Here is a 15,798-nt window from a genome sequence, read left to right on the forward strand (position 1 = left end):
GATGGCAGGAAAGAAAGAGAAATGGAGAGACAGAGCTGGAAAAGGCAGAGCTGAGCGGGGGAGCTGGAGGGGATGCCTGGTGTTTGCTCTGAGTTGTTTGTATAAATCCATCTCTCTTTGTCTTTGTTTCTGAATCTCCCATACTCTCCAGGAGGATGGCAGGAGGAGGTGGGTTCCAGCAGAGTAGTGATCTAAGCTGAGATTTGGGAAACCAGGGGAGGGGGGCAGAGCACTGGGTCTTTTCCCCGAGGAGGTTTAGGAGAAAAAAAGAGGGCAGGGGCTTGGAGCCCCTGCAGCTCACCATCCCCCCTTTTCCTCCCCTCCCCCCCGACCGGTGACTCACCTCTGCAGCCTTTCATTGCGTCAGCGATGGGGGACAGACAAGGAGGGGGACACTTTATGAGAGGGGCAGGGGTCTCCACTTTGAACTGAAAGAAGATGCTGAAAGCCCCCCTGAAAATGGCCCCATTAGAATGCATTATTGCCCTATCTCCTGCCCACCCCAGCTCAGTAGGGTGGGGAGCCCTCGGAAGGGGACTGGGAGAGGGCTGGGGGCCACTGGTGGGCCTGGGAATAATGAGTACTAGGAAGGGAGCGCTCACCCTGATTTTCAGTCCCAGGGTCCCATTCCCTCATACCCCCACCCATCCCTGAGTGGGGGAAGGGAGACCCAGCAATCCGGGGGAGGGCAAAGCCGCAGAGATGAGTCACCAAGACAGGGAGAGAGAGAGAGAGACAGAGATGAGGAGAGACACAAAGAGAGACAGCTACTGGAGAGACCCAGAAAGGAAAACACACACACACACACCTTGAAGGTGGTACCCACAAACTAGCAAGAGTAAAGAAATTGTGTACTTCCATAGCCCAAAACCAGCCTTCTCCAGCATCCTCCTGTCACACACACACAACACACTATCATTCAGAGTTACACTGATGTTCTGAGACGCACCCACTTACACAAACACAATGTCACATCTAGTCTATCAGGGTCACGCAGACCCATGCTGAAGATGTGACCAGGGTAATGGAGAGTCACGTTGAGAGCCCTCATTCCTTTTACACAGGATGGTGGGAGGGAGTAAAAATCCTGAAGGAATGTGACTTCAAAAATTCAAGACGCGGATGAGGGACTCACAGCCTATGCGTTGCACACTCGACGATATGTACAAGTAGTGCCTGCCTCCCCGTCCACACGTACATAGTAACATATCAAACATCGTCCTCATCGAAAAGATACTTGGGAGTACCCGATTCTGGGGTACACCAGGCTCGTTGTCCCGAATTCATCCCACCCAGACACCCCTTGACTCGTACACACATGTACAGAAACGCAGACACACAAAGACGCCCATGGACACACTCACACGGAAACCACCTTGCGCTGCCTCGCCCGCGTCCGCACACGTCCTGGCGCCCCCGCGTGTTACTTTTCGGGATCGCAGTCTCCGCCGCTCCGAAGCTCGGCTCCCGGGGGGCGGTGCCCAGGCCGCTTCCACCTCCTCCCTCTCTGCGCTGTGCCCCCCAGGAATGGGGGAAGCGAGTGCGCTGGCCACGAGAGTCGAGAGCTGGGAGTTAGACACCTGGATCCCGGGACTGAGGGAGGCTGGTCCTGGATGCCTAGGGGAACTTGGGAGAAGAGCCCATAGAATTTGGATAGCTGCCGGCTCCCGGGTCGAGGGGAAAACGAGGCTGGGGCCAGTCAAGGAGCCGCGTTGCTACCCGCCTCGGTTCCGAGCAACCTCTTCTTTCTGCCGCTTGGCTGGGGTGGGGGCGGGGGCGGGGGCGCGCAACGGCCAACAGCCCTCCCCTGCTCCCCTCCAGGAAGTCATTAGCCCCATTGCCACGGGGCTTAGAGATCCTCTCTAATACAGGCTGCTGGGGAAGGGGGGAGGATAATGCGTCTCACCCCTCCCCCCAGAGAAGAAGTGAAACAGACACAGAGGGTGGGCTAAAGGTCTGTTTTATTGCAATACAGCCATAGTTGAAGTGACAGGGAGGGTGGCAGTATGGCCGGGGTCAAGACACAGTCAAGGCAGAGCAGCACAGCAGTGAAGCGGGAACCGGGGACAGTGGCGAAGCAGCTTGGGGCCTCTGTGCCCACCTTCTTCCACCTCCTGGCACCCTCATCTGCCCACATCTTGCATTCCATGCCCAGCGAAGCATGTGCTCGTTGTCAGTGAATCCCCAGCAAGTGTCGATTGGCCAACAAGTTCAAGCTACCAGCGTCACACAGAATGAAGTTCTGAGGCATGCTCTGGGCTCGGGGCCGCTGGGTTCTAGTCTCTGCCAGGCTCCAGGCCTCTGCGAGTGACTTGGAAGTCACTTTGATCCTTCTGAGTCTCTGTTTCCTCCCTCTGTGGTAGACGTGGGGATCCAGTACAGGAGGCAGCGCTGTGCAGATGCAGCTGTTACTACTTGCATTTAAACAGAAGACTGACAAAGCCCAAAAAGCATGAGGGAACCAGAAATCCTTGGACGTGGGGGTTCCAGCCGCCCTAGAAGGCAGCCTGGTCAGAATCGGGAGAGAGCCCTCACACCGCTGAGGAACCTGCCCTCCACGACACCAAACTCTCCATCCAGAATCCCCTGGTTCACCGACCTGGGTCAGGCCCCTGGTTGGGGGCCTGCGAAATGGAAACATCGCGCAAAGTTGGAGGAAATCTCAGTCGGAGGGGACAGGCTCAGAAAGGTGTGTCACCAGAGCATAAACAGCTGGCCAGATATGGGTGGGCATCATAAGTCTATTTCACTTACAGGGTCCCTATTGCACACAGGGCGGGTGATGACGAGGTCCTGGGTAAGGGGAATGAGGAGCAGAGGAACCGACAATGAGGAGCTAAGACTCCGGGAGTTCCAGGGAGGAGGGGGATGGGGGACAAAGAGAAAGAGAGAGAGGACACTGACCTAGAGCCACAGGAGGCTGAGGAGGCAGGAGGCGGGGAGAGCGGGGCGCGTTCTGAGTGCCTGAGAAAGGCCAGGAGGAAGAAAAGTAAGACCTATTGAGCAGCTGTGCTCCCGGCTGGGAGCTGGGCGTTGCACACACTTCTGCCCGCTTCTCGCCCGGCCCCGCCCCCCGCCGAGGAGGCAGAAAGGAAAAGCCAGGAAAGGGCAGAGTCCACTGCCAGGCCAGGGCGACGGACAGGAAAGGCTCTGAAGTCTGAGAAGGAACCCATTCCTTGGCCGGGAAGGGGAAAGGGTGGCCAATAGCACCGCAAGAGGCTCCCCCAAACCCAGCGGTGCAGATCCGGGTGTGGCGACGGCGTTTGGGGATGCTAGAGGCAACATGGCAGACAGAGAGGTGAGGGGAAAGAGAAGGGAGGGACCGGCACCAGGTGAGGGTAAGCGTCTGAGCCGACTGCGGAGGGCGGGGGGAGGGGGCGGAGCTTGCAAACAGTAGGGGCGGGGCTTGCTGGGGACCCGGGAAAGGGGGCGGGTCTAAAGCGCTTCCTCTCTCCCCTTCGATGAGAGGCCTCAGATGTCGGCCTCCAGCAGGTCCCGTTCAGTATAACCCTTGACCAGCTCTAGCCCCAAGCCGGCCTGGCGCAAGTCCGCAGGCTGTCATCACAAGTAGGGTGCTAGGGAGACCTGGCACAGGACGTTGAGGCGGGCGAGGCGCCGGGCCTGGCGCAGCAGGTGCCACAGAAGCTGGCTCTGCGCCTGCGCGCCGTCGCTGCCGAACTCATCGGTGTTGAGGTGGCGCCACGTGCCTTCGCCGCCACGCAGGATGGGGAAGGGGCGCGTGCACAGCGTGAGCACGCGCGGGCGCGCGCGGCTGTCCCCGCGCCACTCCGGGCCTGTGGCCGCCAGCAGGCACAGGTTGCTCTCGCTCGGCCGGTAGGGCTGCCGGTCCAGGATGATGGTCCCGCCCGAAAGCACGTCGCGCTGCACAGAGGGCAACAGGAGGCGCCCGCCTCCGACACGGCCTTGGTGGTGGGCAGCGGGGAGAAGGTGCCGGAGGCCTGCAGCGCCGCCGGCTGCGCGTAGAATCAGACCAAAAGGATGCCCCCCGGGGCAGGCGGCGGGAGGGCTAGCGAGCCCGGCGCTTCTCGGCATCTTCACACCCACATTCACACCCACGGGCTCCCACCCGGGCCTTTCGGGAAGACCAACTACGTGGGGCCGGGTGGAGTGGGGAACGGGAAACCCTGCGTCCCAGAGGGCAGCATGGAGGAGCCAGGGGCAAGGCCTGCGAACACCTGGATCCCCAAGGAGAGGCGAGATCAGTGTGGAGTAGCCAGGGAGCTAGGGTTGTGCGCCCCTCAGTTTCCAAGGAGAGTGGAAGCGAGGGAAGCAGATCAGTCGGTAGGATGCGGGAGGCGGAGGGGAAGGACAAGGCTCAGATTAGGATGTTTGGGTCCCTGAAGGCAGGCAGGATCGATGTAGGGGAGACAGGGTCACGGAAGTCTGGACGGCTGGGCCCTTCAGCCTCCCGGACCGCTGGGAGGCGGAAGCTGTTTGACTTCCCCTGGGCAAAAGGCCTCAGTACCAGGACAGGGCTCAAGGGCGCCCCTACTCGGTAGTGCCGGCAGAGAAAGAAAGCCGGTGACCTGCTGGGCGTGGGGCAGGACTCTGGGAGGCCCAGAAGGACAGCCATCCGAGCTCCCTTGTCCTTCTCACCTGCTTGGTGATGAGGCGGTAGTTCTTCAGCTCCCGGGGGCCCAGCCGGTCGTCCTGGGTGAGTCGCGCTACCTTGACCCCCGGGTGCTGTCGTTTGGCCAGCTGTGAGCAGAAGCGCTGGGGCAGCCCGGCCACGCCCCTGCCGCACTCCTGGGGCGCCACGCGCAGCCCCTCCACCGGCACCATCTCCCTGACGTCCATCACATGCATGACTCCAGCGCGATCTGCTGACCGAGGCCTTTAGGGGGCCACCTCCCCGCCTCCGCCCCTGGCAGGGCTCTCGGCTTTTCGGGTTCACCTCTTCCCACTCGCTGAGCAATCCGTCGTCACCACCCCGGGCGCCAGGCCAGACCCGGGGCCTGCCCGGGGAGCTCTCCTCAGCACTTGGGCCTCAGACTCCAGAGCCGTCAGAAAGTGCATTCGCCGGAGTCTCTTCCACCTCTTGAGATGCTCCAGCTCCGCGCGCACCAGATCCCTGGCTGCTCACCACGCCCCTTTTCCTTGACCCCACCCCCAGGAGCTTGCCACACCCCCGGTATCTCCCACGCCCCGCTCGCTCTTAGCTCCGCCCGGCAGCCCGCCTCTGAGCTGGTCCTACTCGCCACATCCAGGCGCTCTTTGTTCGAGAGTTCGGTCTACTCAGGGGTCTGGGCCCGTTTCTAGCTGCTCTCACCCCCAGCCTACCCTCTCTTGCCTGCCACTCTTTTTGTGCTCCTGTCCCCAGAAACCCCTCAAAGGAATCTTCGGATATCAAAGCTGTCATCAGCCCCTTCGGTTCCTCCGCTATTCCAAGTTCTACACGTCTCCCGGCCCACCCTCCCTGGCTGGGCCCCTGGATCCGCAGGCCCTACTCTTTGGTTCTAAAGTCGACTCTCTTTCCTCAGTAACCTGACGAGGGCTGGGGGAGAGGCTTGCTGCCTCTCCTTTGTAGGATCCATGCACCCAAAGGTGGCTTCACCGCTTTTCACCTGCCCCTGCCCCCCGGGCTCTCACCACTCCTCTCTTGCGCTTGGCCAGCGCCGTGGTGCGGTTGGGATCCCGGAGCCAGCTGTGGTAGCGGGTGGGAAGGTAGTAGCCGCCACGTAGATGCCCTCTGAGATGGCCAGCACCTCCTGAAACTCCCGTTCTGTGGCCACCACGAAGTCCAATGGCTTGGCCTCGGCCTAAGGCCCGGATCCAGACCTGCCCTTGACCCCCCAAGGACTTGGCCTTGGCTCTGGACCCTGACTCGGCCCCCAGGGGCTCGCCCTTAGCCTCAAGGCCCCATCCGGACCTGGACTTGGCCCCTGCCTCTTGTGGCTGGATCTCTGAGCCCGGCTCCGCATCTGGCTGCACCTCTCCTTCGGGCTTGGGGACCTCTGAGGTGGCTACGGCCACAGCCAGCTTCCAGCTTCATCACCCTGCAGAAAAGGGAACCCAGCATCAGGGTCAGAGCCCCCTGTCTCCACACCTGGCCCCAAACACACCACAGTCCCCACAACCCCTTCCTACACAAACACCCCTTCTCTTCTGCTCTCCACACTGATCCTGGGAACAGGGAGCATCCAGCTCCCAGAGCTCCCGACCCTAGCCCGCTTCACCCACCGGGATGCTCCTCAATGGCCACCAACTCAGGACATCTTGAGCTCCCCAGAGACTAGCCCTGAATCTCTTCCATACCCTGTCACCCCCAGGGACACACTCAAAGGAGAGAAGCCCTTGGGGGTGTAAATAATGGAGGGCCACCCCCTCAAGGGCCCCACCCTTTCTCTTCAAGGACAACAGGAGACAGAAATTTCCATCATCCCCACTCCCCCTACAGGAGGACTGGGCGGGGGGGAGGGGGGGCAAGCAGAGGGTTCAACTCCCCCCGTTTCCTGCCCCTTATCATCCCCCAGAGGGTGGGGGATATAGACCCCAGATCACCTCCATATTGCTGCCCCAGTGCCCTCCACCCCCCAACACACATGGGTTTTTTTCTGCTTTTTTCCCCCAAATCCCCCCCAGTACATAGTTGTACATTTTAGTTGTGGGTCCCTCTAGTTGTGGCATGTGGGATGCCACCTCAGCATGGCCTGATGAGAAGTGCCATGTCCGCGCCCAGGATCTGAACCGGTGAAACCCTGGGCCACTGAAGAGGAGCGCATGAACTTAACCACTCAGCCACGGGGCCGGCCCGACACACATATTTAAACATAAGCCAAAGGAGTGGACAGAGGAACAGCTCCATTAGAAAATTTCAAGCTGTCCCTCCCAGGCTAATCAAAACCCCCCTTTCCTTCCTCCTTGAGTCTGCTCCCTCCTCCACAGGGAGACTGGTCTCCACTCCAGGGCGAGGGGATCATTGTGAAAAGGGTTCTGTTGGAGCTCCAGCAAACCAGATGTCCACCGAGGTCAGCCATGCCCCCCTCCCCATATACCTCCGCTCCAAAGAAGGAGTTGCTCCCCTTCTCCCTCTGTTCTCCTTCTTTTCAAATTTCTTCCCGTAATCCTTGCCCCATCTCCCACTCAGGCCTTTCCTGCCCCTCTCACTCCTCAAAGTCTCCTTTTTGGGTCCATTCCCTGTGGATCTGGCACCGCTTTGGTCTCAGTCTCTTCTCTTTTCCCTGCCCAGAGAGGGCCAAAGAGAAAGCCCCCTCCTCAAGTCTGGATGACTCATTTCCGGACCTCTCTCCTCCAGACCAACCAAATGAACCAATCAAATGCTGCTCCTCTTTCAGCCAATTATAATTCTCCCCTCACATAACCAACATTAATCTAATAAGCCTCATTAACCAACATCCCAGGGGACACGCATACCAGTTACTTTGTGTGGGATGATATTGGCGTGGTTGGACCTTTTTTTTTTTTTTTTACAAGAACACCACCTACGTTTGGGAGATGGGACCAGCAGGGGCCCCAGAGGTGGTTTGGGGATGATTTTAGCTTCTATGCCATAAACATAACTTACATAAACACGGCGTGGTTGCTATACAAACAAGCTTCAAAACAAGAGCTCCATCCGCCCTCTTTCTTTTCAGTCTGATGCTGATGCCTAAGGCTGTCCCAGGTAAGCCCAGGTGAGGTAAGACAGCAGAGGCCAGTACCATCAGAGTGCAGGGGAGGTGCAGGCTCTGAGGATCTGAGAGCCCCGGCTAGGGCCAGTAGAGACCACAGGTCCAACCCCTTCCTTTCACAGTGAGGAAATAGAGGCCCACGAAGTTAAGATCTTGCCTAAGGTGACTCAGCTTGAGCAGAGCCAGGCTAAAAGTTAAGTTTTCCTGGCTCCCAGCCCAGTGGGGGAGACCTCCTTTTGGTGTATCTGGATCTCCAAACCCAGCCTGAAGAGCAAGGATAGGAGTTACTGGGTCTGACAGAAGTCACAGCTCTCAAGTGGCAAGGGCTAAGCTCACTCAGAATCAGAGATGCCCCCCGCCCTGTCCTCCTGCACTGTCAGCAGGTCCTATGCCAGCAGCAAGCTCAAGGATCAGACTCCTTGCACCAAGCTCTGGGGATGATGGGCCCTAGAGGCGCCCAGGTTAGCTGGTGGCTCCCATATGCATTCCAGGCAACCTCACTAGCTGTTCATGGGTCCCTGGAAAATACTAGCTGGCAGTTCAGTGACAGCTCCAGCAATTCTGCACTGCCCCCCAAAGGAGGCAGAATGTGAGCAACTTGTAGACTGGAATACATCCAGCTAGTTCAAGATACTAGGCTCCGGTTTCCCTTCCTGGCTTTCAAGGTGGGGAGACTAATTCCAACAAGTTTCTTTCTGTCTCAGTAAGGTTGCTTTGGGGGTGGCGGGGGGTGGGGGGGGGGGTGGGGGGGGCGGGGCAGTGCCCAGGGTCACAGGGAGGAAGGGAAAGCTTGCCAATTCATCCTCCATCTTTTCTTCCCAGGCACCACTCTACTCCTTTTCCTTTTTGGGGGGACACAAAGGTTCCAAGGTCCTTAAACCCTGGGGGAGGTGGGTGCTGGGAACAAAGCAGGTTGGGGGTTCCAGGCCAAGCCAAAGCAGCCCCCTGGCCCCACAACCCTTGCTCCACACTCTGACCCTTTCCCACCCTCCAGCACAGTGCTCTCCAACCTGTCCCCTTGAACTATGACTCCTATAAGGTGTCCAGGCAGAGGCAGCCCTGTGCCTCCAGGGCACTGTGGGAGATGTAGTTTGGGCATCTCCTGCACCAAGCTCCAGGAAGAGGGGCAGCATTTCCCTTGCCATCCACATCCCCACATCCTTGTATCCATTCTCTCAATCACATAAATGTGACTGATTACCATGGGGAGGGATGATTGTAGTCATCACTGTGGCCTGCTGGGAGCCCCCCCTCCCCACTCCACCACCCCACACACCTGAAATATTGATGCCCTTGAGGTCGCAGCTTCTTGGAACTGGAAGAGGGAGGAGAGGGAGCGGAGAGTGGAGAGGCGGAGACAAAGAGATGGCAGCTACACAAAGCGCTCGAAGAAGAGAGCGAAAAGGACAGGAATGGAGGCAGAAAGGAGACAAAGGCAATAGGGACATGCCAGGCGGGAGAGCATGGGAGAGGGGAGCAGGAGGAGGCGCGGATACCGAGTCACAGGCATGACACCTCGTGACTCAGGGCCCAGCAGATGCCCAAAAAGTCCTAGCAGGCAACCCCTGCCAGCCTCCCCTCAGGGAGACCGTAAATGGAAAGCACGACACACCCCCTTCTCTCTGGGGCGGGTGGTGGGGGAAGGGGTCAATGGGAGGAGAAAGCCGGAAAAGAGGCTAGGAGAGAACAGAGACCTCGAGAACAGAGGCAGAGGAGACAAGATGAAGTGGGGCAGGGGCTGAGGAAGATGGACCAACGAGCCGGGAAAAGGGGGTGCCCCAGAAGGCCACAACTGTGGAGGAGGGGACAGTACTGGAGGGTCTTCCCAGGTCTTCTGGGGAAGCAGGCGGGAGGGAGATTCCAAAGGAAGCTGTCTACTTGGCAGAGGTCCCCCCTGGGCACCAGACTCTGGAGACAGGTGGGAGTGAAATGGCGACGGGGTTGGGGAGAGATGACGGCAAAGCGCATCTGAACACCTGAGGCGAAGTCTGGGTCTCGTTATCTGGGTCACCCTACGGGGAGGGGCTGGGCCGTAGGGGGCGCAGCGGCTTCCTTCCCCCGGGGGGCGGTGGCCTTCTGCTGCCCCCATTCTGCGGCAGAGGAGCAAGCCAGCCTCCAGCCCCCGGGCCCGGCGGCCCCCCTACCTCGCCGGAGCCGGGGCCGGGATGCTGAGAAGCGGAGCGGGCAGGCCGCGCAGACAGCAAATGGTCCCGAGACAGGGGTCACTTCGGAGCCCCGAGGGTCAAATTCGGAGGACGCGCGGGACCCGGCCGCGCCGTCCGGTGCGGACTCAGAGCTCGGCTGCGAACGAGGGTCTGCGCTGGGGCTCGGGCGGGCACCCAGAGGCTGCGGGGCGGGCGGGGCGGGGCGGGGCGGGCGGCTCCGGCCGCGAAGCTCGGGCTCGGCCCGGCAGCGGCTCCCGGGGGCGGAGACCCCAGCGACGCGGAGGAAACCCGGCACGGATCCGGAGCGGACTCGGGTCCGGCGGGGGGCTGGCGGGGGCGGGGGTCGGTGGCGGGAGCAGCTGCCGGGGCCGTGCGGCCGGGTGGCCTCGAGTCTTGACGAGACTCCGCCCCTTGTCCCTCTGGGGAGCGGGACTGAGAGTGGAGAGGGGTCTTGAGTTTTGGTGGCGGGGGTAATTGTTGGATGAGTTACCGCCCCAAGCCCCCAGCACCTCTATGCTGCATCCGGGAGTCCCTACCGCCCCGTCGTCCCCCTCCTCCAGGGGCCACCCCCCTCAGCGTAATCCCTTTTCTCCCACCTCTGGCCGCGGGATAAATAAGAGTGGCTGGAAGGGCCAGGGGGAGCCGATGGCCTTGGGGAGCCGGTCGGAGAAACTGACAGAGGAAAGTGGAAACCCGTGAAGATCCGGAAGAGAGGAGACACCAAGAGACGAGCAGAGAGGCTAGAAGGAGCGGAGCGAGGCCGGGACGGGTCAGACGGCCCCCACTCCTTGGGGTCCCAGAGCAGCCTCGCTCCCCGGGTGCACAGGGCCGGCTCAGCTCACACTCAGCCGCTTGTATTTCGCCGGCCGGCAAGCAGCAAGGCCCCCGCGGGGCAGCACCCAGAAAGACAGACTTCTAGGTACACCCGTGTGCACCTGAGCACACGCACACGGACCTTGGAGCACACGCAAGCGAGGGGAACTGCGCACGCGGGACTCCGGATCCGGTGCTAACCCGGGGGTGGAGAAAGAGAGGGAGGAAGAGCGAAGGACGGACCTGGTCGCCAGCGGGTGCAGCGCGGCCCTGCCTCTGGTAAGCTGGTGGCCGACGTTCCTCACTCCTGAGGGGTTCCCTCCACCCTCATAAAGTGACATAAAACCACCCGCAGTTCCATCTATAAGGAGCCAGGAAAGTGATGGAGGTGAAAGCCCTTTAGTAACTGTAATGTATGGTCTGCTGAGGATGGGACCCCCCACTACTCCTTGCCTTCACTCCAGGGGCTGCCCTGCTCCCATGCTCCCCACTCCCCACCAAAGTTGATCTCTCATATGTTCCATTTTTATGGTTTCCAAGGTGAAAACTCCGGAACCTGGTAAACTGATCCCGTTGGCTGCGCTAACATGATAAGATGGAGGATCACGTTCCTGGACCCCCACATACGTAGCCACACCGAGGGTTAAAGGGATGAGATTCATCTGTGAATTCTAGGCCCAGTGAGGCCACTAAGTAACTGGCAAGTCACTCAACCTTTTTTTTTTTTTTTTTTTTTTGGTAATAGGACTTCTCCCCATTTCTGAATTTTGAAACTGCTAACCCACTGCGCATCTCACAAAGCTGTGCTTAATGCAGGATATGCTCAATTGTGGGAAAGCAGCTCAAAAAGTTAAAAGTGTTGGAGGAAAAAGTCGCTAACGGCAGAAGGGAGAAGCCATCATACTCTAAGCCTTCCTCTTTCACCAGAAGCCTCACCTTCTGCCACCGGAAAACCTTGGGTTGTTCCAACATTCACCCACTTCCAGCTCCCTAGACCAATCAGAATGGAAAGTTTCCCAAAGTTCCAATCCCCTCCCAGCCAAACCACTCAGAAAGGAGAACTCACCTTAAGTCCCGCCTCCAGACAGCTCACTGGGCCAACAGAAAGCCATCTGGTTCTCCGATCACCTCCTCAGACTTCCCATCCCCACCCCCCAGACGCACAGGAGCCGGTGGTGGTAAGAAACTGAAGGATGATTCATCCCTGGCTGCCCCTCCCAGTGTGAGATAGCAAGAGGCTTTAGCATCCTTAAGTGCCCTGAGGATGCAGGCAGGTGGGCCAGCACCCTGTGCTACTGTGCTTTGAAATCGGCCAAGGTCAAGGCCAGTGGGGGATGGGAGGGTGATCTGCTGGTTGAGGGGTGAGAGGGGTGAGAGACCTGGCTCCCCAGGCCTGGGTTCCAGGGCCACCCTGTACCACTACTGTGGGTGACATCAGGCGAGCCACAGAACCACCCAGAATGTGGTTCTCAGACCCTACTGCCCACTCACCCTTCAGAGGTCAAATGTACCTCATAAAAGTACTTTGCAAACTATAAAGCACGAAGCAGATGTCAGTGCTGTTAATGCTGGAGACTTCCTTTAGTCACTCTGAATTTCGTGAACGCTGTCTTGTACCTTGGGGTCCTGAGTATTGGCTTTGACCCTCGTGCTGGGCCTGTTTATTTGGGCCTTTTATTTGGGAGAGCCTACTCTAGGTCTTCTCTCGGGGCCAGGTATGCCTCAGCATACCCCTGATCCCTGTCATTCTGGTTGGGTCCACCCTCTGCTGCAGCATCCTCCCAGCCCCCTCTTCCTCTCCCACCCCTCCCCGACAGCGGACCACCTTGGATCTTCTTCCCTGGCCTTCTGCATACCTCAGCGTCCCAGGGTTCTGGTGACCAGGACTTCCTTCTCCAGAATTTTCGGTTTTGAGCATTCTCCTGTCCGACCCCTCTTCTCTCTCTCGCTCTGGCGCTGTGAGACCATGACTGAGTCCCCTGCCCTCCCCCTGATCCAGCGACCTCTCTGTCTGGGCAATTCCCTAATCTACGGGTCAAGTCTTGACCTTCCAGGCTGGCTCCAGCTGTCTGTGGAGCGTATGCTCTTGGACAAGAGCAGTGAAATCAAAGATGTGAAAGTGTCCACAGGAACTGAGCTGGACACCTCAGATGCTTTCTGTCGGACAACCTTCATGACTGGCTCATTTTGCAGATAAGGAAGGAGACCAAAGATCAAAGGGTTAAGAAATTGGCCCAAAGTCACAGAGCCAGTGAGTGCCTAAAAGCCATACTCAGAATTATAGGACTGAAAGGAATCATCCAGATCACCAGAGAAGGCAAGACATCACAGATGCCACACATTCACTGGTGGCTCACGTCTCCTCACCTGTAAAGAGGGCATAGCACCCAACTTCCAGCAATGATCGGAGAAGACAACATATGCAATGTGCCTGGCGCAGCATGGAAAGTCAGCTAATGGCAGCTACTGTGATCTAGCCATCTGGAGCAGGAATTCTCAGAGCATTACAGCTTGCATCCTGGAATTCGGACGTAACCAGAAGCCTCTCTTGTTCATTCTGCTGTCAGGACTGTCAGACTCTGGGAACTTCGTGAATCAGGGGATGGAAAGATGGAAAACCATTGAGCTTGACCATGAACGCTTTTAGAACAGGCTTGATGTCACAGTTATCTTTCTACCTCTGGTACTTAGTTCAGGTCTTGGCATTTAATAAGCATGTTATGAATGAGTGAATGACTTCAATGTGTCTCTGCAGTTGAGGAAAGTCAGACCAGACTGATTATTTATCAAGGGTCACCCCATTGGGTGGAGGTAGAACCAGACCCCTGCTATCCTAACCCCAAACCGATACACAACCAGCCTCACACCACATTTCTAAAGGTTAGGTGTGACTGCCATGGTTAGAAGTACCAGGAGCCTCACATCTTCTCTTCCCTAGTCATCAGGTTTCTCTCTCCCGTCCACATTAACCAACACTGGCTATAATGTCTGTCATTTATTGAGCAAGCGTCAGTGTCTTCTTCTAGGGACCTTGTTGATTCCACTTTTACTCTCAAGGAGCTCAATCTAGCTGGCCATCAAAAAACCACTTTTATTCTGGAGAATATCCAATATGCACAAAAATAGAGAGAACATATCCTGTCATAAGCATCAACAATTATCAACTCAGAACTAATATTGTTTCTTCTGCAAGCTACTTCCCACCTCCCCTGCTATTGTGAAACAAATTTCAGATGTCATATCGTTTCACTGGTATTTCAGCAAATTTCTTTAATATCGTTATCACATTGATATGGAGTGAATTTTGCCTTCTCCTCCATTCGTATGTCAAAGCCCTAGCCCCCAATGTGACTGTAATTGGAGATATGGCTTTTAGGAAGTAACTAAGGTTAAATGAGGTCATAAGGGTGGGGCCCGAATCCAATAGGATTAGTGTCCTTATAAGAGGAAGAGACATCAGAGATCTCTCTCTCTCTCTCCATGCACAGAGGAAAGGCCATGGGAAGAGGCAGAGAGAAGGCAGCTGTCTATAAGGCAGGAAGGGAGCTCTCACCAGAAACTGAATCCGCCAGCACCTTGATCGTGGACTTCTAGCCTCCAGAACTGAGAGAAAATAAAGGTCTGTGGTTTAAGCCCCTGAATCTGTGGTATTTTGTTCTGACAGCCTGAGCTGACTATAACACACACCTGAAATAATTCCTCTCTCTCAGCTCACTTGCTCTGGGGGGAAGCCAGCTGTCTCGTCTTGAGAAACTCAGATAGGTCTGTGGAGAGCCCCACCTGACAAAGAACTGAGGGCTCCGTCCCACCGCAAGGAATTCAGACCTGTCAACAACCACATGAGTGAACTCGAAAGCCAATCCTTCCGGCCTGCTCCATCCTTGAGATGCTGGAGTCGTGGTCAACAGCCCCCTGCCGCCTGACACCCCAAGGCCAGACTCTCCCAGCTGAGCGCCTCCCTCAGGACCTCTGTGATAATAGTCTTTGTTGTTTTAAGCTGGTAGGTTTGTCGATAATTTGCTGCTCAGTAACAGGTAACTGAATCAGGGGATATGTATGTACTTCAGATTTATTTTAATCTAGCTGTTTCTCCTCCATCTCTCTTTTTGCAACTTATTTGTTGAAGGAACAAGATTGTTTGTCCTGAAAATGTCCTTAGCGTCACGATTCTGCTGCTTACACCTCCGTGATGTTGCTCGCCGTATCCCTCCGTCCTGTTTGTCCCGTAGACCCGTCGTTGGATCCACCTGCACCGTCCAATATGGCAGCCATTAGCCCTCCGTGGCTACCAGGCATCTGAAGTGTGGCTGGTACAACTGAGGAAGTGAGCTTTTTATTTCGTTTAATTTGAATTAATTTAAATTTTAAAATGGGTAATCGGTTCGGTTACAGGAAAACTTTTAAGTATGTTCAGAACAACTTTTTCTCTTGTGAATTTACTTTTTCCCTTATGAATTTCACAAGCTCTAAATACGGGTCAAGTATTTCGAGTGGATATTTAGCATCTAAATTGAAATACGTTCTAAGCATAAAATACAAACTGGATTTCAAAGACCGAGTCCAAGAAGAAAGTATGCGAAAGATCTCATTACTATTTTTATATTGATTACCTATTGAAATAATATTTTGGACATATTGGACTAAATAGAACATATTATTAAAATTCATTCCACGGTTTCTTTTTACCTTTTTAAAGTGGTTACTAGCAGGAAAGTTTAAATTATATATGTGGCTCAGTTTAAACGTCTTGCTAAGAGTCAGGTTGCACTTTTTTGGGAAGACAGTTTCCTGGGTGCTGTGGCCTCGTTCCAGCAAAGGTTCCGATCTTGTCGTCTTGTTGGGATCTTATCACACCCTGACTTAAAGCTCTATCAGTTATTAGGGATTGCAAAGTGGTGATACTTGTGTTCCGTCACTCTGTCGTTTTTTCTTTTTACTAGCTGGAATACGCCTATAAAAGGAAACTTGTTCTGCTCCAGCAAGGGTTACCCTGAGGCGTAGTTTGTGAAGGAAAGAGAGGATAAATGCTTAACATTTTCCCTTTCTTTGTTATTTTTCAAAATAACAAGTAGCTTCCTCAGCATCCTTCAGTGGTGACCAATTATTCCTTTTAGAACCTTCATGAGCTCATGGATTTTCAACATGTTTAATGTGGCACAATCCAATGC

General features: G+C 56.2%; 1 protein-coding gene across 2 annotated transcripts; it reads right to left on the bottom strand.

Annotated features, from left to right (window-relative positions):
• Positions 1-1,944: 1,944 nt before the first annotated feature.
• NAT16 (N-acetyltransferase 16 (putative)) lies at positions 1,945-10,066 on the bottom strand. Of its 2 annotated transcripts, none has more exons than XM_070230813.1 (2): positions 9,797-10,066; positions 1,945-6,017 (listed from the first exon to the last, which is right to left on the bottom strand). In XM_070230813.1, exon 2 carries the CDS (start codon positions 4,051-4,053, stop codon positions 3,562-3,564), a length of 492 nt encoding a protein of 163 aa, XP_070086914.1. In that variant the 5' UTR covers positions 4,054-6,017; positions 9,797-10,066; the 3' UTR covers positions 1,945-3,561. The 2 variants fall into 2 exon arrangements, with proteins under 2 accessions (XP_070086914.1, XP_070086915.1); XM_070230814.1 differs by lacking the exon at positions 9,797-10,066 and adding an exon at positions 8,929-9,233.
• Positions 10,067-15,798: the final 5,732 nt, after the last annotated feature.

The sequence above is a fragment of the Equus caballus genome, chromosome 13 (genome assembly GCF_041296265.1).
Source record: "Equus caballus isolate H_3958 breed thoroughbred chromosome 13, TB-T2T, whole genome shotgun sequence".
In the NCBI taxonomy this organism is placed as follows: Eukaryota; Metazoa; Chordata; class Mammalia; order Perissodactyla; family Equidae; genus Equus; species Equus caballus.